The 24195-nt window shown below is 40.2% G+C and overlaps 1 protein-coding gene across 4 annotated transcripts in view; it reads left to right on the top strand.

The window, feature by feature from the left end:
• SLC35G2 (solute carrier family 35 member G2) overlaps positions 1-20964 on the top strand; it is a 32859-nt gene extending 11895 nt beyond the window's left edge. For 2 of the 4 annotated variants that reach the window (XM_060298576.1, XM_060298577.1), the window contains exon 2: positions 19481-20964. In XM_060298576.1, the coding sequence (XP_060154559.1) occupies positions 19499-20737 (1239 nt within the window). In that variant the 5' untranslated portion in view covers positions 19481-19498 and the 3' untranslated portion in view covers positions 20738-20964. The remainder of the gene's footprint in view (positions 1-19480) is intronic. The other 2 variants (XM_060298575.1, XM_030873417.2) reach the window with 2 other exon arrangements.
• Positions 20965-24195: the final 3231 nt, after the last annotated feature.

Genomic DNA, 24195 nt, shown 5'->3' with positions numbered 1-24195 from the left:
AGAACTCTCAGCTGACTCTCCAGCTCAAACTTGCGCTAGGCCTCCTGTTTGGTGCATCTCTCCACTACTCCTTCCTGCCTCTCCCCGACCCCATACCCATCCCATCCGATCTCTCTCCTTACCTCACCTCATCTCAAGTCCTTTAGCTGTAATTCTCTCCTCTCCTATAACCCAGACTGACACAGCCCAGCAACATCCTGAGGCCTTGCTCTCATTCTCCCATAGCCCAACATAGCGCAATTCTTAGCTCCCTTAGACCACATTCTACCTTGTTCCTCCTGGCCTGGTCTACTCTGGAATCCAGTATCTATTGCCCTTCTTAGTTCAGCTAAGCAGCCTTCATCCCCAGCTCAGCCAGCCACGACCCCAACTTCAGCCTATCTCAGCTCCATCTAAGGAGCCTTGACCCACATCCACTTGGGCAGCTTCTGCTATTCAGCCCAGAATAAGGATTCTTTCTCACCTAAGTATCCCTCTTCTAAGCGATGTTAGCTAGCATGCTGAGGAGTTTATCATTCAGCCTAGTGTGCCCCGAACCTCTTCTCACCTGGAGTGAGTGAGCTGTCATACCGTTCTGGTGCTGTTGTGCATCTGTTAGCACAGGGAGTGATCCTCACACAGGATGTCACCACAGACCTGTCACCAGCAAAATAGAGCAATGATGATGGATTTAGAGTGGTTCATCCACACTCCTCCCCTGTTTCTTCTAAGTAAGAAGGTGAATTTGAGGGCTTCCCTGGTGGCACAGTGGTTGAGAGTCCGCCTGCCGATGCAGGGGACACGGGTTCGTGCCCCGGTCCGGGAACATCCCACATGCCACGGAGCGGCTGGGCCCGTGAGCCATGGCCGCTGAGCCTGCACGTCCGGAGCATGTGCTCCGCAGTGGGAGAGGCTGCAACAGTGAGAGGCCCACGTACCGCAAAAAAACCCCAAAAAACAAACAAAAAAAAAGAAGGTGAATTTGAGAGACGGTTGGCAGGGTCAGGAGATGCAGTCATTGACTATGGAGACAAAAGCTAGCTGTTGCTACAGTAATACAAAAGTGAGCCCTAGTGAAGAGCTGGACTATCAGGGTCAGAGCACCAAAATCAAATTCCACGATGCAAGAAGCTAGCTATCCCTCAGACTCCCAGAGTAAATTATTTTTTCTCAAGAGCAAGAAGTGCATGGATAGAGTGAAGGATTACATATCCTACTAATTTTTAGGCCAAATGTCAGTTTATTACTGGCCAACAATGTGAATATAAAGATCAGAATTCATCCCCAAGGACCCCCAATGTAACATTTTGAGGATAAACACCTAAGAGTAGCTACCATCAGTTATATTCACAAATTATGTGTGAAAAAACCCAGTTTATAGCCAACTTAAAGTCCAGTCTAAGATTGTATCATTTTTACTCTGAAAAATTTAAAATGTGGAAAGTAATCACTTCTGGCTAGTGTAAATGAAAATACTAAGTAATTAAGCAATCATTTCAACACAGGATTAATAAAATATAATATTTCTGTCAAATATTCAGATGACTACTTTGAAGTATTTTGAAGTAAAGACGTTGTCCTTATTTCATGAAGTAACTTCTAATATATTAACATTCATTGCTCTTAAGTGAATTCGAAGTATAACTTATTTTAGCCACCGAAACATTTTGAAAATGGAAAAAAAAAAAAGGTAAAACCAAGACTTTTTTTGGTCTTTTAAATTCCAAATGCTCAATGCCAACCTTTCAGTGAACACCCTTACTCCCTCTGTTCATTCAGTCTGATTTCATTGCCATTTCCTTATTTCTTTCTTGGTGGGTGGTTCAGGATCTCTTTCACAAGACAAGGAGGCATGAGGAATGGGGTTGAAGGGCTTTCCTATTTTTAGATTGAAAATTCTTCAATAATGTAGCTCAGATGAAAGTTGTCTCAATCCAAGAAGTTTGCAGGGATGCTGACCCCTCTCCCAGATATATCTTGGCTGGGCTGCTGTGACAATCCTGGGCCAGCATGGGGCCAGCATAGAGTCCAATGGCAGGCCAAACCAGGAGAAGGCTTCCTCAGGGTTCTGGAACCAGTATCTCTAGCACAGAGACTCAGAATTGCAGCAAAGCAGCAAAGATAACAGTGTGAGGACAATCTCAGAGGTGAAACCAGGACAGAAATGGGAGAATGAACAGCAGAGCTTGTGATAACTGATAGCAGGATGGGACAGAGTTCAAGGAGCAGTTGTAGAATGCAGTTCAGGAATGAGTCTTTATTTTTGTTCAATATTTGTTAAGTGTGCTCTGTGTGCTAAGAATACAAATATGAATGAGAACTCTCTTGGCTTCGTGGAACTCACAGACCACAAAGGAGATTGTGACTTGGCAAACTCCCTTTAGGTGGTGCCTAGATCTGTTGAGAGAGTAGGCATGGCAGATTTAAGGAGCTACACTGGGCTGTTGCAAAACCCAGAAAACTTGAGATGTGCTGAAAAGTCCTGCCCAGCATGGATGTGGGAGGAGATGGAGTCATACTGTGATGGCTCCTGACTTCTCTGTGGCTCTGAGTCTTCTCAGAAACAGCACTTTAAAAAAATCAGAGGTCTGAGTGACTTCTAATACTTGTCTCTTGGCCTGGTTTGCTAGCTGGGCCTAGATGAAGATTTGAGTAGACAGAATGCGTAAGGAAGTTATAATAAACTTGCCTTGATAGTTGTATTTCCAGAGAACTATCTAAGTAATCACATAAAATTTAAAAGGTTTCTAGCAGAAGATGGCTTGAAGGAATTATTCGGATTCTGTCTTAATTAGCAGTCCTAAGTTATTTACAATTGACATGTATTTCTTCAGTATGAGCTCAAAGTGCTGTCTACCCATCTCTATGAAAATTTTATGTTATTCATACTCCAGACTACCAACCAATCCTGGTTGATTCTTTCAAAAATCTATTCTAACTTTCTTGATAAATTTTAGGCTATTTTTCTGAAACAATAACCACATGAGGAACAAAATGTAAGCAAATTGTCTACTATGAATTACTGTTGTTCACCACCCTGTCTCATCAAGAAAAGAATTAATAGCAATTTAAGACTATTGGAAAGGATCACCAGCATTATCTTCAGTCTTTGGTTCATTAGACTGGCATTATGTGTGAATGAATACTCTTCCATAAATTTCAAAATATTAATGCTTTATTGGCATCTGTATTAAAATAATATTGTTAAAAGCAGAATAAGCAGGAGAGGTTCCTTGACTGGTGGGATTCAGTTTTACATATCACATGGTGTAATACACAGTGCATCTGTGTATATGGCAAGGTTTAGTTACAGATAACAAAAATCACTCTGGCTCTTTCAATCAGGAAGAGATATAATATAAGGAATCAGAAGTCTCTCAAATCATTGGAAGGGCTGGAGGAGCAGATTTTAATCTGGGCCTCCAGGCACATTTCCTAGAGTGCATTGTTTTATCCTTTAAAAAAGTTCCAAATTTAGAAATTTGTAAACTATAAGCAAGCCTTCTTGCTATAGAAACAGATCAGAGAGGAAAATAACCATTTCTTCTATACTAGTAACAAAATCTTCACAGTACTTGGCTAACATGAAGGAAGCAAGCTAGTACTTATTGAGCACCTGCTATGTGCCAGGTATTGTTCTAGATGCTTTTGATCCATCTTTTCATTAAGTCCTTAGTAATAACCTTTCCAAGTTAGTAATATCAGCCCATCTTACAAATGAAGAAACTGATGTTTAGAAAGGTTACACGATACATGCCCAGGCAGAAAGTGATAGAGGTAGAATTCAAGCTCAAATCTGCTGCCTCAAGAGTTGGTTAGACCTGTTGTCCAGCATTGGTTATTTTTATATATATATAAATTTATTTATTTATTTTATTTTTGGCTGTGTTGGGTCTTCGTTGCTGTGCATGGGCTTTCGCTGGTCGCAGCGAGTGGGGGCTACTCTTCATTGCAGTGCGCGGGCTTCTCTTGTTGCGGAGCATGGGCTCTAGGTACGTGGGATTTAGTAGTTGTGGCACACGGGCTCAGTAGTTGTGGCTCGCGGGCTCTAGAGTGCAGGCTCAGTAGTTGTGGCACGTGGGCTTAGTTGTCCTGCGGCATGTGGGATCTTCCCAGACTAGGGATTGAACCCATGTCCCCTGCGTTGGCAGGTGGATTCTTAATCACTGCGCCACCAGGGAAGTCCCCCAGCATTGGTAATTAATCTATCTGGTGGTATCCAACCAAAGTTCTGATTCAGTATTTAATGACTACATCCAACAGGGCAGTTTACTCAGCCCTTGAGAGGTGTTTTATAATTCACTTTATTTCTAGATGATCCATGAGGATGTGGTTGTTAAAAGCAGATGTCTCAAACAGTACCACAGGGGTAAGCAGCCAGCAAATATTTTCTATGTCAGGCTAAAATAATCTTGTCCATGCCACTTGACCCAGAACTTTGTAGTCTCATCCAACACTTTTCTAGATCTTAAGAAGACCAACAATTCTTTTCTGGGGAAAATCATGGATTACATGCAGCCAGTTCTTTTCCACACCAATACTAAGTGTTTGGATCTTTTCTCTAAGAACGCAAATCTGATCTTTAGACATTCACAAAATGATGGTGTCTGAGTTTTCTGTTTGCTGCTGTAACAAATTACCACAAACTTGGTGGCTTAAAACAACATGAATTTATTATCTTGCAGTTCTGTAAGTCAGAGGTCCAGTTCGGGGTATCAGTGGGCTAAAACCAATGTGTCGGCAGGGTGTATTCCTTTCTGGACATTCTAGGGAAGGATCCACTTCCTTGCCTTTTCCAGCTTCTAGAGGCTGCCCACACCCCTCGACTCATGATTCCCTTCTATCTTCAATGCCAGCAACAGCAGGCTGAGTCCTCACATTGTGTCACTCTGACTTTGCTTCTGTTGTCACATCTTCTCTGTCTCTACTTTCCACTTTTAAGGGTCCTTGTGATTACATTGGGCCCAACCAGATAATCCAGGATGGTCTCCCTATTTTAAGGTCAGTTGATTAACAGCCTTAACTCCATCTGCAATCTTAATTCCCCTTTGTCATATAAGGTAAAGTTCTGGGAATTAGGATGTGGACATCTTGGTGGGGCTTGGGGGGCATTATTCTGCCTACCATGGATGGTTACTTTGCAGAGTAGTATGGAAGAAAGGGCTTGGGAAGGCAGACCTGGACCTGAATCTTGTCTCTACCATTAATTAGTTATGTCACCCACTAACTGGCAAGTTACCCAACCTCTCAGAACCTATTTCCTCATATCTAAAATGGAGATTATAATACCTACTTCATAGAGTTGTTTTGACCTTTAAATGATAAAATAAAGTTCTTAATATATGCCTGTCACAGAATAGAGGCTAAATAATCATAGCTATCCTTATAATTAGAGAATCTAGAGCCATATTCAGGATGAAACAATCCAAAAGAGTACTTCCCAGGTACTTCGAGGCATCTGTGCTTGATATTTCCTGTGGTTTCATTTTTCCTTTAACTCTAGTTGAATGGTTGCCTCAAATCCTTTCAAAACCAGTGTATTGATCCTAAATAAACACAAAAAATGAATGAAGACACACTTTATCTCACTATTGGTCTCAGCTAGTTTCTCTCTGTAGATGACGTCTGAACAGAGAGCAAAGAGGAAACATGAATCCTCTTGACTTATCTCTTATTTATTCTTTCACAATCTTCCCCTGGCCATCAAAAACTGTTTCCTCATTTACATTCAGGGAAAACGTCAACATTGTTATCTGTACCTTTTCACATATGTGACTTTTCCTGTGATGGTTATGGATCTACCCCTGTGTAAAGGATCAGTGGCAGCTGGTCATCCCATTTACCTTTAAACTCTCAGAAGGCTGAAGTTAATGATTGACCTGTTGTGTTCAGAACCCAATATTGGATCCATATTAACTAGCCATTAAAAATGATGTTGTAGAATATTTAATGACATGGAAAAATGTGTACAATGCACTGATAAGTAAAGGGGAAGTTATAAAATAGGATATAGTGGTTGATACCATGTTTGGGGAAAACAATGTTCACAAATAGAAAAAGACCTGGAAGGGTCAGTAGTTATCTCTGGGTGGTAGGATTATGAGTTGTTTTTATTTTCTTTGCTTTCTCACCTTTCTCAATTTTCTACAATAAGCATATATTGCTTTTGTAATAGGAATAAACAAAATGTGTTTTTTTCTAAAGGGCTGATGGTGGTAAATAGCTTCTCAGTCAAGCTTGTCCTGAGCAAGCCCAGGGAATCCTGATGAGGAACTGCTGTGGTCTTGTTGGTGGGACTCACTTGACTGGGCCAAGCTATGAGACATGCTCTGGGAAGCAGGGAAATAGCAACTGAAGTTCAGCCTGGTGATGCTGAAAGACATGTATCTCCACACCCTTCTTAACTGGTTGATAATAGTTTAATTAAGAAAAGTAGATAAACTTTATTTAAAGAACAGCTCCAGTTATGCCTGAGGAATTTAATATTAAAGAAAATATGGGAGACCTAGCAGCATAAATAGAGCCAGAGGCAGAGAAGCTAAACACACACATTCCCTTAATAGCTAAACTGCTCACCCTAATGTTTTATTATTCTTGAAATGTTATTAAGGACTTTAAAGTATTTTAATGGATAAGGCTCCCTATTTGGGTTACTAGCCATTTAAATCCATTTATTTATATTATTATATTTTGTTCTTAACAAAATTTGCTTCATTAAAAAATAGTCCATTCATTCAACAAACAGTTATTAAGTACCTATCTCATGCCAAGCATTGAGCTAGATGCTGCAAATATAAAAATTAATAATATCTAATTTTAATACGTGTGGGGTTAAAACCCTCACAGATCTAGCATAAGAGAAAGACAAAAACACAGTTGTAATTCAATGCATTCAATAAATTCTATGATTGAAGAACTGAGGTGGGCATCTAACTCAGACTGGGGTGGGAAATGGGCCTAGGGAAGTTTTCCAGAGATGGTAACATTTAATCTGGGCCTTGAAAAATGAGCAGTAATTTACCAGGTGAAAAAGCAGGAAAAGGGTATTCCATAAAGAAGGAACAGCTTATGTAAAAACCCAGAGCCATGAAAGAGCATGACATAGAGAATTTCCTGCAGTTTGGAATAGCCAGAACTTTTGTGCTTATGGAGGACAAGCAAAGGATGAGGCTGTGATGGTTAATTTTATGTGTCAACTTGGCTGGTCAAAGATTATGCTCATGTTTCTGTGAAGGTGTTTTTGGATATTTACATTTAAATCAGTGGATTTGAGTAAAGCAGATTGCTCTCCATAATGGAGGGTGGGCCTCATCTAATCAGTTGAAGGTCTGAAGAAAAAACCTGACATCCTCCGAGGAGAAAGGAATTCTGCCAGCAGACTGCCTTTGGGCTTGAACTGCAACTGTTCCCTGGGTCTACAGCCTGCTGGCATACTCTGAAGCTTTTAGACTTGCCAGCCTGCATAATTGCGTGAGCCAATTCCTTAAAATTATTCTCTCTATATAGGTGTATATATACACATCCTATTAATTTTGTTTCTCTGGAGAACTCTGACTAGTAAAGAGGGTAAGGGCAGAGGACAGGGAGAGTTCTTCTGAACAGTTCTGCAGTTTGATGATCACAGGAAACTGCAGGTTTTCAGCTGCCTACCATTGATTGAGCAGTGATGCTAAGACACCAGAAGTGGATATGTGGGCCTATAAAATCCTATAGAGATGTCAGTAGTCAACATCATTCCCCATTCTTTTCCATGTCTTCCTCTTCTTGGCTTTCAAATCCATTCCATTCCATCCAACAAACATTTATCGAGTGCCAGTATGTGCCAGACACTGTGTTAGGGGCTGAGGATATAATGGTGAGAAAGTCTGCTATCACGAAGTGTATGGTCTGGTGAGAAAGACAGGATATAAACAAACGAATGCAGGGGCAATGGGGCACAAAAATTGGAGAGAACAGGGAAGACTTTGCAAAGGAGGAAGTAACACTTGAGCAAATCACTGAAGCACAAATGTGAGCTCTACAGGTAGACAAGGGCAGAAAGGGGGAGGCCCATGTCATTCCAGGCAGACAGAATCATGTGAAAAAAGATTTAAAAGTTATTGAACACTTGCTAAGTGCAAGATACTTAGTGTTTTGTATGTATTAACTGATTTAATATTTTTATTCTATCCTATTATTATCGAAATTTTACAGAAGAGGAAATAGGTAAAGATGTTCAGTAAGTTGCCCATGGTCACATATTTAATAAGTTCTGTAGCTAAGATTCAAATCCAGACAGTCTGGCTTCAGTATCCACCCGCCCCCCCCCCCTTTTTTAAATTTCCATCCCTGTGCCACTCTCTGTCTTCCTTAATCATGTAGCAGCCACAGAGTCATTAAATCTTTTTTTTAATTGGAGTATAATTGCTTTACAATGTTGTGTTAGTTTCTGCTGTACAATGAAGTGAATCAGCTATATGTATACCTATACAGATTCATTAAATCTTAAAGCCAGAAGGTCCTTAGATAATCTAGTTGAGTGGTTCTCCCACAAGAAAATTATACATTAGGATTATTGGGGAGGTTTTTGAAAATACCAATGCCTTCCTTTCTCCCCTGCCCCACACTGGAGGAAGCACTACATTTTCCCCCTTTCTTTTCTTTTCTTTTTTTTTTTTGGCGATATGCGGGCCTCTCACTGTTGTGGCCTCTCCCGTTGCGGAGCACAGGCTCCGGACGCACAGGCTCAGCGGCCATGGCTTACGGGCCCAGCCGCTCTGTGGCATGTGGGATCTTCCCGGACTGGGGCACGAACCCGTGTCCCCTGCATTGGCAGGCGGACTCTCAACCACTGCACCACCAGGGAAGCCCCTCTTTTCTTTTTTTTTTCCTATTTAAATAAAATTGTGGTAAAATATAAATAATACAAAACTTACCATTTTAACACATTTTAAAAATATTTATTTTTATTTTTGGCTGCATCAAGTCTTAGTTGTAGCACGTGGGATCTTTCCTTGCGGTGTGAGGACTTCTCTCTAGTTGTGACATGTGGATTTTCTCTCTCTAGCTGTGGCACGCGGGCTCCAGAGTGCATGGGCTCTGTAGTTGTGGCGTGCGGGCTCCAGAGAGCATGGGCATTGTAGTTTGCGGCACTCGGGCTCAGCTGCCCCGCAGCATGTGGGATCTTAGTTCCCCGACCAGGGATCGAATCTGCGTCCCCTACATTGGAACGTGATTCTTTACCACTGGAGACAAGGGAAGTCCCTTAACAAATTTTTTAAATGTTCAATTCAATAGCATTAATTACATTCACAATATTGTGCAACCATCACCACTATCTATTTCCAAAACTTCTTCATTACCCCAAACAGAAACCTTGTAGCTGTAACTCCCCATTCCCTTTTCTCCCATCCCCTGGTAATCTCTAATCTATTTTCTCTTTTTATGAATTTGCCTATTCTAAATGCCACATATAAGTGGAATCATACAGTATTTGTCCTTTTGTGTCTGGCTTATTTCAGTTAGCATAATGTCTTCAAGGTTCATCCATGTTGTAGCGTGTATTGGAACTTCATTCCTTTTTATGGATGAGTAATATTCAATTGTATGGATATACCATATTTTCTTTATCCACTCATCAGTTGGGGCACTAGGTTGTCCCTCTTTCTAAAAACACATACTGAGGAACCATTGCTTTTTAAAACTGAGGAACCATTGCTTTTTAAAACTTAACAATGTCATACACAAGGAGAATAAAATGACAGAAGGAGGGCTTCCCTGGTGGTGCAATGATTAAGAATCTGCCTGCCAATGCAGGGGACACGAGTTCAAGTCCTGGTCTGGGAAGATCCCATATGCCGTGGAGCAACTAAGCCCGTGTGCCACAACTACTGAGCCTGCGCTCTAGAGCCTGTGAGCTACAACTACTGAGCCTGCGTGCCACAACTACTGAAACCTGTGTGCCTAGAGCCCATGCTCCGCAACAAGAGAAGCCACTGCAGCGAGAAGCTTGGGCACCGCAAGGAAGAGTAACTCCCACTCGCCTCAACTGGAGAAAGCCAATGCACAGCAAACGAAGACCCAACACAGCCAAAAAAAAAATTAAATAAAATAAATTTTTAAAAAATGACAAAAGGAGGCAGGGGCTAAGTACCAGATGACACTGGTAAAAGGCCCAGAGGAGTGACATGTATACATTTTGGTTTGGATGACAGGAGGCTAGTTCTTAGGGTGGAGTTCTAGTGGCAGGGGTGCTCACATGATTGAGGCTTTTCTCCTACTTTCTGCACAGATGTTTTGTCATCATCACTCTTGCTTCCTGTCAGAGAAATTATGATTTCAGGAAAATGAAAATAGCTTATTCTGTTATGAAAGTGGAATGTGACTCTGACAGTGATAATACTTTGTCCTTTAAGGGAATAAAATAAATATCATTTTCCCTGAAATCATTTGCATGAATAAGTGGCAGTTACTTCTGGGCTAGGATGTCAGACAGGGCTGTGTCTGTGGGAGACAGGAGTAACGTTGAGAAGGTAAGATGGAGAAAGAGGGAGGGGATTGGGGAGAGGAAAGGGTGAGAGAAGAGCAGGGAGGAGAGACTAATTTGGGGCACTAGGTGACAAAGTTCTAGACAAAACTTTGGGACAAATTGTCTTCAACAATAAGACCTACTTACCTGCTCCTCGTGGCCTACCTGGTGCCCTTCACATAGAGTGTGTTCAATAATATGTAACGAGTTAGTTTCCTAAAGCGAGTACTTACCTTTACTTCCTTTTAAGTTATTGCAGTTCAAAGTGAGGTAGGCCATTAGTTTTCTCCAAATATTTTGTTTTCCACCCTTCCCCAATGCTCTCGCACTCCAAAACCTCCTAAGATTTCACTTCCTCTCAAAGCTGAGTTAACCCATGTTTAGAATTTAGCATGTTGTCTGTACAAATGTAAATATCAATACATCTGGCTATTGATAGTATTGTTATTATTGACTTCTTCCATATTTCCTTCTGTTTTCACTGGATTTTAGAGCCATCAGTTGTGCCTTTCTTTATTGTTTGTTTTCCCATTCTTGCTTTTATGCTAATTCTGATTGTTTCCATTAGAGCTGAAAATGTTTTCATGATCTCTGGCTAAATCAAGATCTTGTCTTCTTAGTCTTTTTCTGAGAACTATTGCAAGGATGCTTTAATCTAAGTGTTACAAAGGAGAAATTGATAATGTGCCTTATTTTTTGCTTTTCTAAGAGAGACATAGATGGACTGTTGTTTGTCAGGCAATAATCTGATGCAATATGAATGCTATTCTAATTGCAATTTCTGCCATTATATATGGTATATCTATCCTAAGTAATACATCTGAGTGAGAATGATTCTGTCCTGGTTGCTCTGAAATTTCCTTTTATATTTTTATAGAGATTCAGTTGGTTTACCATAGAAGACTACTAGACTGTATGTCTCCTCTTTTTTTCCCCCTTTGGTTGAATTTGCTTATGGTAGTTCCTTTATAATCTGAGTATTTGAAATATTATACAATTAACTTTTCTTGCAGCCCTTCTTTTACATCTTCATAAAACTGTTCCGTTTCATGATTTGACTTATTTCATTTTGATCATTTGCCACTTAACACACAATGTGAATATTATCAACCTTCTAAGAAGGGCAAACATCTACTTCTTCATGATAAATCCCTCACTTTCTGAATGTGGCTGATTTAAGAAAGGCATGCTCTTTATCTTCTACTCTGTTATTTCTCACTTATTATCATTATCCTTGTCTTTCAAGTTCTACTTTATTAGTTTATTTAAGAACTGATTTTCTAGTTCCAGAGGTTGGAGCTTAGAAGGAGGTTCTTTCCTCTCTAAAGCAGTGGGCCTTTACACAAAGATACAGTCCCAAAGAGTATTAATGAAGTACAAGCAGACTTAAATGCTGCCTCTAGTTCTCCTGATCCTCATGAGTTGCAGTGGGGAAGAGACTGAATCCCTATTCAAAGAGGGGTGTTAAAGGTTATGCTAAGCTGGGTTCATCATAAGGATTGGTAGACTCATGCTCACAGCCTTGAGGCCTCAGAATATGGGCCCCTTTTCATCAGTTTGGAGGGATGAATGGCTTCTCTCAATAGTTCTCAGGAGATATGTTTAACAGCACAGATCCTATGCATGTCCTGATGTCTCACAATATCCTGGAAAGGTGGTTGTTGGGTCTTCCCTTTCAGGTGACCAGTTAGGTGTGGTCTTTTCATTTTCATTCAGGGGCAAGACTGTCCAAGCACACTGGGGGAATAAGGTATCTCAGGACTGGGCTGCTCAGGTATAATGTAGTAACCTATCAGTTTGTGATAAATATTTAGTTCAAAGCCAGTCTGATTCATGAGTGTCAAATACCACATCAATGCCCACATTTAAACCACTGTATTATAATCAAGTTGTACTAGCCAGCTTTATATCTAAGACTGTTTACCATTTTAGGGATCAGTCTGGTAACTAAAGAAAGAAGCTCTGATTACCAAGTGGCATTTGCTGTAGGCACCATAAGGAGATTTTCTAAGGATTCCCACCAAGACAGTAGGGATGGCACTGTTCGTTTTCTCAGCCTTAGGAGAGAGGTGATCTTGGGCCTTAGGTTGTGGGATGTAGCTTAGGAAACAGTACCTCTTTTAGATACAAATACTGCTTTTTCAGGCTTACAATACTGAATTGCGCCCATTGTTCAAGCAGACACCAAACTATGTATCCTTTTAGTCCATTTGTCCAACATTTCAGGTTGATACATTTGTAGCTGGATAGGCTAGTCTTCTGGTCCTATTGTTTGACATTCCCTCTTCTCAGCTGAGTTGCTCTATGCAGCTGAAATGGACACCTCTGCCTGGGAGGGGACAGCCCCACATAAATGTCAGAGCAACTGGAGCCATGAAATTAGTTCAGATTCTTCCTCTCTGTAAGGAAGGAGGAGAAACTGAGTTGGCATATTGGTCAGAACAACTTTGAGCAGGTGGTAGAAATTTGTGATCATTGAATTGCATGGTGGTCTCGCATGGGAGAGATATCAAAACACTAGAAGTGTGAAATCATTAAACAGACAAACTGAGAGTTGAGTTAAAAGACCCCAACAATTATCATCTAAAACTTTCTCTTAAAATAGACATAATTATTGCTCTAGTTGGTGGCAGAGCTAGAACTCAAAACCAACATTTCTGACTCAAATTTTTAATCTCTGGAAAAAAGTTTTGTTTTTCTCCTTCTCCTCTTTACTTGTCTATATGTTACATATGTTTAGAGTCCCAATTCAGGCATCCTTTCCACCTGGAAACCTGCAAAGATCCCTCATATTTGGGTTACATGCCCTTTGTGTGTGCTCCAACAGTTTCTTGTACTTCATGTAGTTACTTGCATTATTAACTTATTAAAATATTAAATTTGAATTACTTGTTGTCTCTTCCACTAGTCTATAAGCTCTATGAGTGCTGGGGCCATGCCTGTTTTATTTATCTTCATATTTATAGAGCCTAGAATGGTGCTGGGCACATGGTACCTCAGTTAGTATTTATTGAAATGTTCACAGGTTGAAAGACTTAAATGTGCAAAAATGTAATTACTAGTGAGGATTCCAGATTCTCTTCAATAATTATATTTCAAAGGCTGAAATTAAATGAAAACTAGGGAGAATGAATAAGATCCTGGGACTTCCCTGGGGGCCAGTGGTTAAGACTCCACGCTCCCAATGCAGGGGGCACGGGAAGATCCCACATGCCACGTGGTGTGGCCAAAAAAAAAAAAATCTTTATGTATCCCTTTAGTATAAGATGGCTTTTGCATCAGTGGGATACAATATAATATTTTTTAAAATATATTTATTTATTTTATTTTTGGCTGTGTTGGGTCTTTGTTGTTGCGCGTGGGCTTTCTCTAGTTGCAGTGAGAGGGGACTACTCTTCGTTGCAGTGCGCGGGCTCCTCATTGCAGTGGCCTATCTTGTTGCCGAGCACGGGCTCTAGGTGCGCGGGCTTCAATAGATGTGGCTCGTGGGCTCAGTAGTTGCAGCCTGCAGGCTCAGTAGTTGCAGCCTACAGGCTCAGCACTTGTGGCATATGGGCTTAGTTGCCCCATGGCATGTGGGATCTTCCCGGACCAGGGCTTGAACCTGTGTCCCCTGCATGGGCAGGCAGACTCAACCACTGCGCCGCCAGGGAATCCCTATACAATATAATATTAATGGTGTTGAAAAATACCTGTAATATATCTGTTATAGACTAATCCACTGAGAGAAATGAACAAAGATGACACAGTTCAAATAACAGTTTAAAGTATACAGTTGGACTAGGATTAAATACATTAATTTATACCTAACAGGATGTTGACTAAAACTTTCCTCTTCATTATATATATATATATGTATACACACCACCACACACATGTATGTATAACAATCAAAGTGATTCAGTTATATATATGTGTGTGTATGTATATCTACACACATACATATAACAGAACCACTTTGCTGTACACCAGAAACTAACAGAACATTCTAAATCAACTATACTTTAATGAAAAAAAAAAGTTTCGTCTTACCTCAGAATTAGAATCCAGGATCTCACAATGGGGCACAAAATATCCCAGTTTCAAAAGCCAATCATTTTGGTCCAAATATAAGAGGCCTTTTACTTTAACTGTCACTAAGCCCACTCCTCCTTCCGATTCCTTAAAATACTAGGGAGGGAAATAGGGTGTTCCAGTTATCTATTGCAGGTAACAAATCACTCCAAAGCTTAGTGGCTTAAAACGACAACAATCATTTTATTATCTATCATGGTTTCTATAGATCAGGAATTTGGAAAGGACTTGGCAGGGCAATCCTGACTCAGGGTCTCTTATATACTTGAAGACAGATGGGTGGCTGGAGTTCGAACAGCAGGGGGCTGGAGCAGCTGGGGGCTTACCAGGAATTTCTCTCTCTTCAGGTGGTCTCAGGACCTCTCCATGTGGTTTCTCTACATGGGCTAGTTTGAGCTTCCTTACAGCATGGTGACTTCAGAGCAGTCAGACTGCTTACTTGGTGGCTCAGAGCTCCAAGCACAAGTATTGCAGCTAGGAAGGAATGGCTATATTTCCTTTTATGTCCTAGCCTCAGAAGTCATAATAGGTCACTTTTACCATACTCTATTCGTTGAAACAGTCACAAAATCAGGGCTACTTTTAATGGGAGGGAATATAGACCCTACCTCTCTATTTAATAATGTCAAACTCACATTTTACAAAACCAGACAAGTAGTATGGGAGATACTAGACTAGCGACTCTCTTTGGAAAATGCAGTCTGTCAAAGGGATCATATTATCTATTGTGGGTCCTTGGTCTAAGAAGAATGTTGTGCTTTTTCCTAATGGGGAGGGGACAGGGATGTTCCTCCTTAGAGCCAACTGAGGGTGAAAGTTACCAGATCATTATTTACAATGATTGGGTGTGCTTTCTCGTTCTCCAATTGGAAGTTTGCTTAGACAGCACATTTTAATTTGCTCTTTGCTTGCTCGAGGAAAGAGAAAATTGGAGAGAAGGGGGCAGTGGTGAGTGGCCTATATACTCACTGGAGTGGTAAGGATATGTGACTTTCCTGGGGTCAAGTGAATACTTTTGGTGCCTAACCAAGAGAACTGCCCACGCGGCAAGAGGACCCAAACAGCAAAAACCTGTGGGCTGGGCTTCCCTGGTGGCACAGTGGTTGAGAATCTGCCTGCCAATGCAGGGGACACGGGTTCAAGCCCTGGTCTGGGAAGATCCCACATGCCGCAGAGCAACTAGGCCCGTGAGCCACAACTACTGAGCCTGCGCGTCTGGAGCTTGTGCTCCGCAACAAGAGAGGCCGCCGCGACAGTGAGAGGCCCATGCACCGCGATGAAGAGTGGCCCCTGCTTGCCACAACTAGAGAAAGCCCTCGCACAGAAACAAAGACCCAACACAGCCAAAAATAAATAAATAAATAAAATTTTAAAAAAAAGCAAAAACCTGTGGGCCATAGCCCCAGGGCAGGAGACTCCCCCACATCAGGAATTTGTGCACTGGGGAGGCTCTACAGAACTTACGTAAGATAGCCTGCATTTGGATGCCTGCAACCTACAGAGTATCAATGGCCTATCAGAGTTAGCACAGAAACAAAGACAATAATCAAAGAGAGAATTTCACCATGTATTAGAGTCAGGGTTCAACCTGAGACACAGAACCAATAGGAGATTTATTACACGGAATTGGCTAATGTAACTGTGGTGGCTGGATAAGGAAGTTTGTAGTCTGTAGGGCAGGCAGTCAGAAAGAAAAGATCAGGAGCATGTTGGAACCCATGAGCAAAGGCCAAAGCTTCTTGTCCACAGGTAGTAAGGAAAGGAAGGTCATGAGCAGGCTAGAACCCCAATGGTATGAATTGTTTGGAATCTGTGAAATCATGGAAAGCCTAATCCGTTTTTGGAAGGGCTTACTTGATTAGGTCAGGCCCACCCAGGATAGTCTTTCTTTTATTAACTTAAAGTCAACTGATTAGAGACTTCTATCACATCTGCAAAAACCTTCATAGCAGCACTTATATTAGTGTTTGATTAAATAACTAGAGAATGTAGTTCAGCCTAGCCAAGTTTATATATCAAAAAGCCATCACACAACAGCAGCCACTGTATGAGATATGTGTCCTTTCCTTTTCCTTCTTCCCTGTGCCAATACACCAGGGGAGCTGGAGCCTAGAGAGATGGAGGAAGTGTCCCAGAGGTAGACCATACTGCCCTCCCAAGGACTCCAAAAGGAGGGAAAGGGAGAAGGAGTAAACCAACAGAATACGTCCTTCCCCTATTTGTGCCCCTGGGGCTACAAATCTGGCCTGCAGTGGGAAGGGGAAAGCTTTGAAAGGATATAAGACACAACTTTAACAATTTTAGGCAAGTGGGAAGTTATGGGATCTAACTGAGGTATCATTAAGATATTTGCTGACTAGCAAGGAAAAGAGATTTAACAGCAAATTTGGGTACAATGACTGGAGACAAAATTCCACTGATTGAGACAACTAAATAACAAAATGATGAGATTACAAAAATTAGAAGAACTACTGCAGATGTTAAACAAAGAAGAAAAAAATAAGTGGCTAGAGTGGTCAGGGAAGGCTTGTTTCTAAAAGGCAAGATTTGGACTGGGCCTCCTTAAAAGATGAGCAGTATTTAGAAAGTGGGAGCAGAGGGGAAGCTAGTGAGAATAAAAGCTTAGAGAAACCTGTACATGTGGGGAGTCAGGACAGGGAGAACACTGGACTGATCAGAGCAAAGTATGTTTGTTAAGGAGCTAAGTATCGATAGGGGCTAGACTAGGCAGGGTCTTGAGAGTTAGGCAGAGGAGTTGAGACCAATGACGTAGTTGGTAGGAAAGCTTGTAGGTTCTTGAATGGAAAGCTTGAGGGAAGTTTTTTGTTTTGTTTTGAATCTGTTAAAGGCATTAATGTGACAGTGGTATAATATAGTTGGATTTTAGGGGAGAAGGACTGGGATCCAAGAGGGCTAGTCAGGATGCTGTTGCAATATTCTAGATGGGAATTCATAAAAACCTGATCCAGAATCACAAAGGTAAAATGGAATTGGAGGAGAAAGGAAAAATCTGAGAAATATTTCAAAGACAAAAACAATAAGATTGATGACCAAATAGAGTGTGATGGCAGAAAGGATAATTGAGTATTCCTTGGTTTCTAGCTTGGGGAACTAGAAAGATGGTGGTATTTCAAACATAAGTGAGGAATTTAGGGAAGGAAAATCTATTTGGGAGACCAAGACTGTTAATTCAGTTTGTGATTATTGAAGCTAAAGTCATGATTTGAAGTGGAAATATCCTAATAAAAGTTGAAAAAAGAGAACATCCAGATTAGCCTGATAGCAATATGCATGAAGGACTGCAAGTGGGGGGGTCCATGCTAGGAACTGAAGGGCTTGGAGGCACAGGTGGTGTTTTTTAAAATGACTCTTCCAACTGAAGGTGGTGTCATTTAGAAGAGAAAGGAGTAAATAGGAACAGTTGGTTTACCCAGATGGTGTTAAAGAACAAAATAGGATTTGATTTCTGGACCATGGTTTAAGATCCTAGAACTGGTGAGTTTTTGGCAAGCAACAGGGAATATGTCATGAAGACAAAAAATAAGAAGGTTTCCTTTTTAAAAATTTTTATGTTTTAGAGGGGAGGGGAGAAATAATTGGGAAGGAAATAGGAAATTGTTCTTGGGGAGAGGGGAAAGAACTAAAGAGAACTAAGTGAACAAATACAGGTCTCAAAGAAAGAATAACATTGTAGAAGACACCCAGTGTTTCAAAAGAGTTAATTATAGGTGAAAGGAAGCTGAATTTATTAATATTCATTGAGAGTTTACTATATGCCAGAACTATGGCAAATCCTTTATATGTCATGGACATCCTTCTATGTCAGTAAAGATCCGCATTGTCATTTTTAATGGCTGCATAGCATAGTATCGAGGGTCATTCTGGTAAGCTACAATGAACTCTCCTATTCATACATTTTCCCCACCTTTTTGTATGCTCTCTTTTTCTCAATAACAGATGAACTTTTCTTTTTAGTTTGTAATTTAATTTTAAACAATTATCATGATTCAAAAAATATAGTAAAAAGTATACAGTAAAAATGTTTCCTTCTATTCTTGTTTCCTGTCCCACCCCAATGATTATTAGCTTCCTTTGTCTCTTTCCATAATTCATTTGTTATACTTTTTATATTATATAAACAAACATAAATATGTACTCTTATTTTTTCCTTTTTTTAAAAAAAAACATAAGGTAAAATGCATCTTGTGATCATCTCTTTAGGGTAAAATCTTAGATGTGATATTGCTGAATTAAAGGGTAGTTTTAGTTAAAATCTTAAACATATTGCCCAGTTGCTCATCAGAAAAGCTGTATATAGCAAAAATGCATGAATGTCACGAAATCCATTTTATTTATTTTCTAATTTCAGTGCATCCCATATATCTGAAAATGTATGGGAAGCCAGAATAAACATTTTAAAAAATCACTATAATTTGTAATGTAAGACTAGTTTGGGTATCATACAGAAGTGATTATACAAAAGAATTTGGACTTAATCATTATAATTTATAATACAGACAAATGGACACAATGAGAAGGAAAGGTTTGATCTATGTTGTCGTTTATTTTTCTGTGTTTATCTTATTGTATGCATAGAGAGGGAGGAATGAACAAATGGAAAAATATCAGTTGTTTGTGATGTAAAGAAAATACAGCTTAATGAGACAAAGAAAAATCAGAATGAGACATAGGGGCAGACTTAAGATGAGAGTGAAAAAAGGGTAGACAATTTCATTGGGCTTCATACATCTGATAAGGCATATTGCCAGATCATCTCTTCCTATTACTTTTTTAAAAAAAACTCCTGTTACAACCTCTACTATCTGTTATTGAATTGGTACATATGATTATAATAGAAATTAAAACTATATTTCAAGTGATGAATATGTACATTTGTCTTTTTTTTCCCCTCTTAAATAGAATTGATTGCCTGAAGAAATGGATACTTCTCCCTCCAAAAAATATCCAGTTAAAAAACGGGTGAAAATACACCCAAACACGGTGATGGTGAAATATACTTCTCATTATCCTCAGCCTGGGGATGATGGATATGAAGAAATCAATGAAGACTATGGAAATTTTATGGAAGAAAATCCAAAGAAAGGCCTGCTGAGTGAAATGAAAAGAAAAGGAAGAACTTTCTTTGGAACCATGGATACTCAACATCCACCAACAGAAGACCCAATGACCAATGAGATTGGACAATTCCAAAGTTTTGCAGAAAAAAATATTTTTCAATCCAGAAAAATGTGGATAGTGCTGTTTGGATCTGCTTTGGCTCATGGATGTGTAGCTCTTATCACTAGGCTTGTTTCTGATCGTTCCAAAGTTCCATCTCTAGAACTGATTTTTATCCGTTCTGTTTTGCAGGTCTTATCTGTGTTAGTTGTGTGTTACTACCAGGAAGCCCCCTTTGGACCCAGTGGATACAGATTGCGACTCTTCTTTTATGGTGTATGCAATGTCATCTCTATCACCTGTGCTTATACATCATTTTCAATAGTTCCTCCCAGCAATGGGACCACTATGTGGAGAGCCACAACCACAGTCTTCAGTGCCATTTTGGCTTTTTTACTTGTAGATGAGAAAATGGCTTATGTTGACACGGCTACAGTTGTTTGCAGCATCTTAGGTGTTTGTCTTGTCATGATCCCCAACATTGTTGATGAAGATAATTCTTTGTTAAATGCCTGGAAAGAAGCCTTTGGGTACACTATGACCGTGATGGCTGGACTGACCACTGCTCTTTCCATGATAGTATACAGATCCATTAAGGAGAAGATCAGCATGTGGACTGCACTGTTTACCTTTGGTTGGACTGGGACAGTCTGGGGAGTATCTACTATGTTCATTCTTCAAGAACCCATCATCCCATTAGATGGAGAAACCTGGAGTTATCTCATTGCTATATGCATTTGTTCTACTGCAGCCTTCTTAGGAGTTTATTATGCCTTGGACAAATTCCATCCAGCTTTGGTCAGCACCGTGCAACATCTGGAGATTGTGGTAGCCATGGTGTTGCAGCTTCTAGTGTTACATATATTTCCTAGTGTCTATGATGTCTTTGGAGGGGTAATCATTATGATTAGTGTTTTTGTCCTTGCTGGCTATAAACTTTACTGGAGGAATTTAAGAAGGCAGGATTATCAGGAAATACTAGACTCTCCCATTAAGTGAATTCCTGATTATTATCTTGTTAATGTTCAGTTATTAATAGGTACACAGACATTTTAATGTTCATCTGGAAATATGTTGTATAACTGACAGAGTGCTATATAATTAATATATGCAGACGTGGAAAAATTTATTCTAGTCTAATAAATTAAAAACATATACTAAATTATGTGGAATATCATGAATCTGGTCTCTTTGCTGTTAATAATAAGGCAATTTTTATTATAAAAATGATTATTTATTATAAATAATAAAAGGGTAGAGAATGTTAACTTTTATCACTAAAGAACATAAGACTTGAAGAAATGACTTCTTTCAGATGGAAATTCTGTGGTCCTGAAGTTCAAAAATTAGTAAAAAGTTCATGCCCAATGTTCTATAAATGTTCAACAAAAATCCTTCGATATTCAAAAATCTATAAGGTGAAATGCTGAATACCAAGCCCTGTTTTGTCACCTATTTGCATTAGAAAACTAGAGGTGATTGGGCTTGGTAAAGTAGCTTGAGTGAGTTGAGGCAAGAAAGAGGGAACGAAGGAAAGGAGCTGGTTTTTCACTGGCAGTGGTGGTTGTCCTACCTTAGAAGAAATTGGTCTTCCCCTTGCTGAGGCCACATTAGGCAATGCATAGTAAATTGAGGTAGGGAAAAGCTTGGATTCCTGCCAGCTCTACTTAGTCTATGCCATTTTGTGCCTTATGGTGGGAGATAGAATGTTGGGGGGAGGGTCTACTCATCCTCAGTTATGCAGATCTCTTCCAAACCTGCCCTTGTTTATGTAGTAAGTATATGTGTGAGCTGCAGTAAAGGTACTCCTTACCCCTGAAAAAGACACTAACAGTAATCATAGTACAGCAGAAAACTGAAAACTTTGTGTCCTGAGATTCTTTTCAGAAGAGCTTAAAAGTCTGTAAAACCACATAGAGTAACAATAATTTGGGTCTAATTTGGGAATTTTTTACTAATTTAGCACAAACAAATGTTGATATGGTATTGCTTATTAAGCTATCGTTATTGAGCTATCTTAACTTCAAATACACCCATCTATAACTCTCCTCTGTGATGCTATGACTCAGACCCTGCAAACTACATTTTTCCTATGCCAGCTGGTCTCACTAGGTTCCACCAATAAAGGGCATTAGAGGGAGACTGTAAAACAGAGAGGATAAAGGACTTCCTTCTTTCTGTTTGCTTGCAGTTTCTGTCATTTTTACCCCCGCAATAAGCAAGAGCCCTTTGGTCCAGAAGCAGCAATTGATCTCAGCCTTAAGCTTCTTTTGGCACTCCTCCACCCGCTACCCAGCCTCATCATCTCCCTCTCAGTAGCAGCAGGACCAGTTGCACAGCATCCTCCCAGGGGTATAAGCTACAGGTCAGCAAGTCATTCCTCTGAGCTCCTGAGACCTGATGATCCAACCTTGATTCCTCTTTTTCACTACTCCTAGGGGTTCTAGCTGCTCTCTATAGTTATCATATCTGGGCTGCTTCAGTGTTTCCTTTTTGCTTTTCCAGTCCATCAACACCCAATACTATGTTCTCTGTTGTAATATCTTGTGATTTCTGTTCTCCTAATATGCCTTCAAAGATACCCCAAAAGGAACCCAAAGTCATTTTTAGGGTGTTTGTGCTTTTGGAAAATGTTAACATTCAGATTTTTCAGGAATTACTGGCTCTCAATAGAAATTACCCAAACTGAAGCACAGAATCAAAAAGATTTGAAAAAAAAAAAATGAACAGAGCCTGGAATGACCTGTACTAAGGGGTAAGAAGTCTAGTATAAGTGTAAGTGTAGTCACAGAAGAAGAGAGAGAATGGGGCATAAAAAAAGATTTGAAGAAATACTGGCCAAAAGTCTTCCAAATTGGGTAAAAAGATACAACAACCAGCAATCTGCAGATCCAGGGAAATAAGTGAACCCCCAGCATCATAAATACAAAGAAAATCACACCTGGAAACATAGTGTAACTACTGATAAACAAAGATAAAGAAACAAAATCTTAAAAGCAGCCAGAGGAAAAGATATATGACACACAAGAAAACAATGATAAGAATTACATCTGGCTTCTTATCAGAAAGAGTAGAGGCCAGAAAACAACAGAATGACAGTTTAAAGTGCTGTAAGAAAACCCTTTGATGGCTTCTCATTGCCTATAGGATAAAGTCTAAGGCCCTTAACTTGCATAACCCACTCTTGTTTACACTTTTAGTCATCTTCTGCTCTAGCAATATTCTACTATTGTGTAATACCTTTTTTTTTTTTTTTTTAACGCAGGCCCCTCTATGTGGAAAGATCCTCTCTTCTTTGCCTACTTGCTTGCCTGACTAGCTTGACCACACACACCCCTTCCCCTGTGGACTAATGTCCCCCTGTACATATCTATTGCTGTATTTACTATACAAATAAGTACCTGTTTAAATCTAATTCTCTGACATTGAATGGAGCTCCTTTAAGTTGAGGACTGATTTTTAGGCCTCTGGTATCTATTGTACTGCTTACCACAGAGTGGACTCAATCAATTTTTGTTGAATTAATTACCATAAAACACTAACATTACTCAGTATAGAAACTGAATTTAGTTACCAGGGTCCACTAATTTCTATACTTCACAGTCAAGCCTGTGATTACTTTCTTCTTACTGATTAGTAGATAGGTTTTTTTTTGTCCTAAATAGTCCTTACAGTGATGCTAAACCAGATCATTCTCTCTTTTTTTAAAATTTTATTTTTGGCTGCGTTGGGCCTTCGTTGCTGCGCACAGGCTTTCTCTAGTTGCCGCGAGTGCGGGCTACTCTTCCTTGCGGTGTGTGGGCTTCTCATTGCGGTGGCTTCTCCTGTTGCGGAGCACAGGCTCTAGGCATGCGGGCTTCAGTAGTTGTGGCTCGTGGGCTCTAGAGCGCAAGCTCAGTAGTTGTGGTGCATGGGCTTAGTTGCTCCGCGGCACGTGGGATCTTCCTGGACCAGGGCTCGAACCTGTGTCCCCTGCATTCGCAGGCAGATTCTTAACCACTGTGCCACCAGGGAAGTTTTAAGCATTTCCAACAATAAGCCCTCCATAGTTTCCTGGGAAAGGTCTTAAGACATGGAGGCTCATTTTTCCTTTCCTTTTCTTCCCAGATTCTTTCCTTTGGAATGAATGAAGTGAACTGTCTACATGTTTTTATCCTAGACAGATTAGCTACCCGTATCTGAGGCCCCATTACTAGTCCATAGGTCATAAGTTTTGACCTAAATGTTGTTGCCTGATCCTGGCTAGTTCCTAGTCCACTCATAACGGATAAGCAGGGTTGATTCCTATTTTTGGTTTGAGTTGTGCTTTTAAAAGAGAGAAAGAAGCAGCCAAGCGCATGTTTACATTTGGAAGTTGGGGAGACAGACTGTGTGAAAGGAGGTCTCTGGGACAACTCCCACCCCTTACGAACATGGACTCCATTCTTCTAAGTACACCATACTGCAATATATGACTT

Source organism: Globicephala melas, chromosome 4, assembly GCF_963455315.2.
Source record: "Globicephala melas chromosome 4, mGloMel1.2, whole genome shotgun sequence".
NCBI classification, from domain to species: Eukaryota; Metazoa; Chordata; class Mammalia; order Artiodactyla; family Delphinidae; genus Globicephala; species Globicephala melas.
This window is presented reverse-complemented; position numbering and strand designations above follow the sequence as displayed.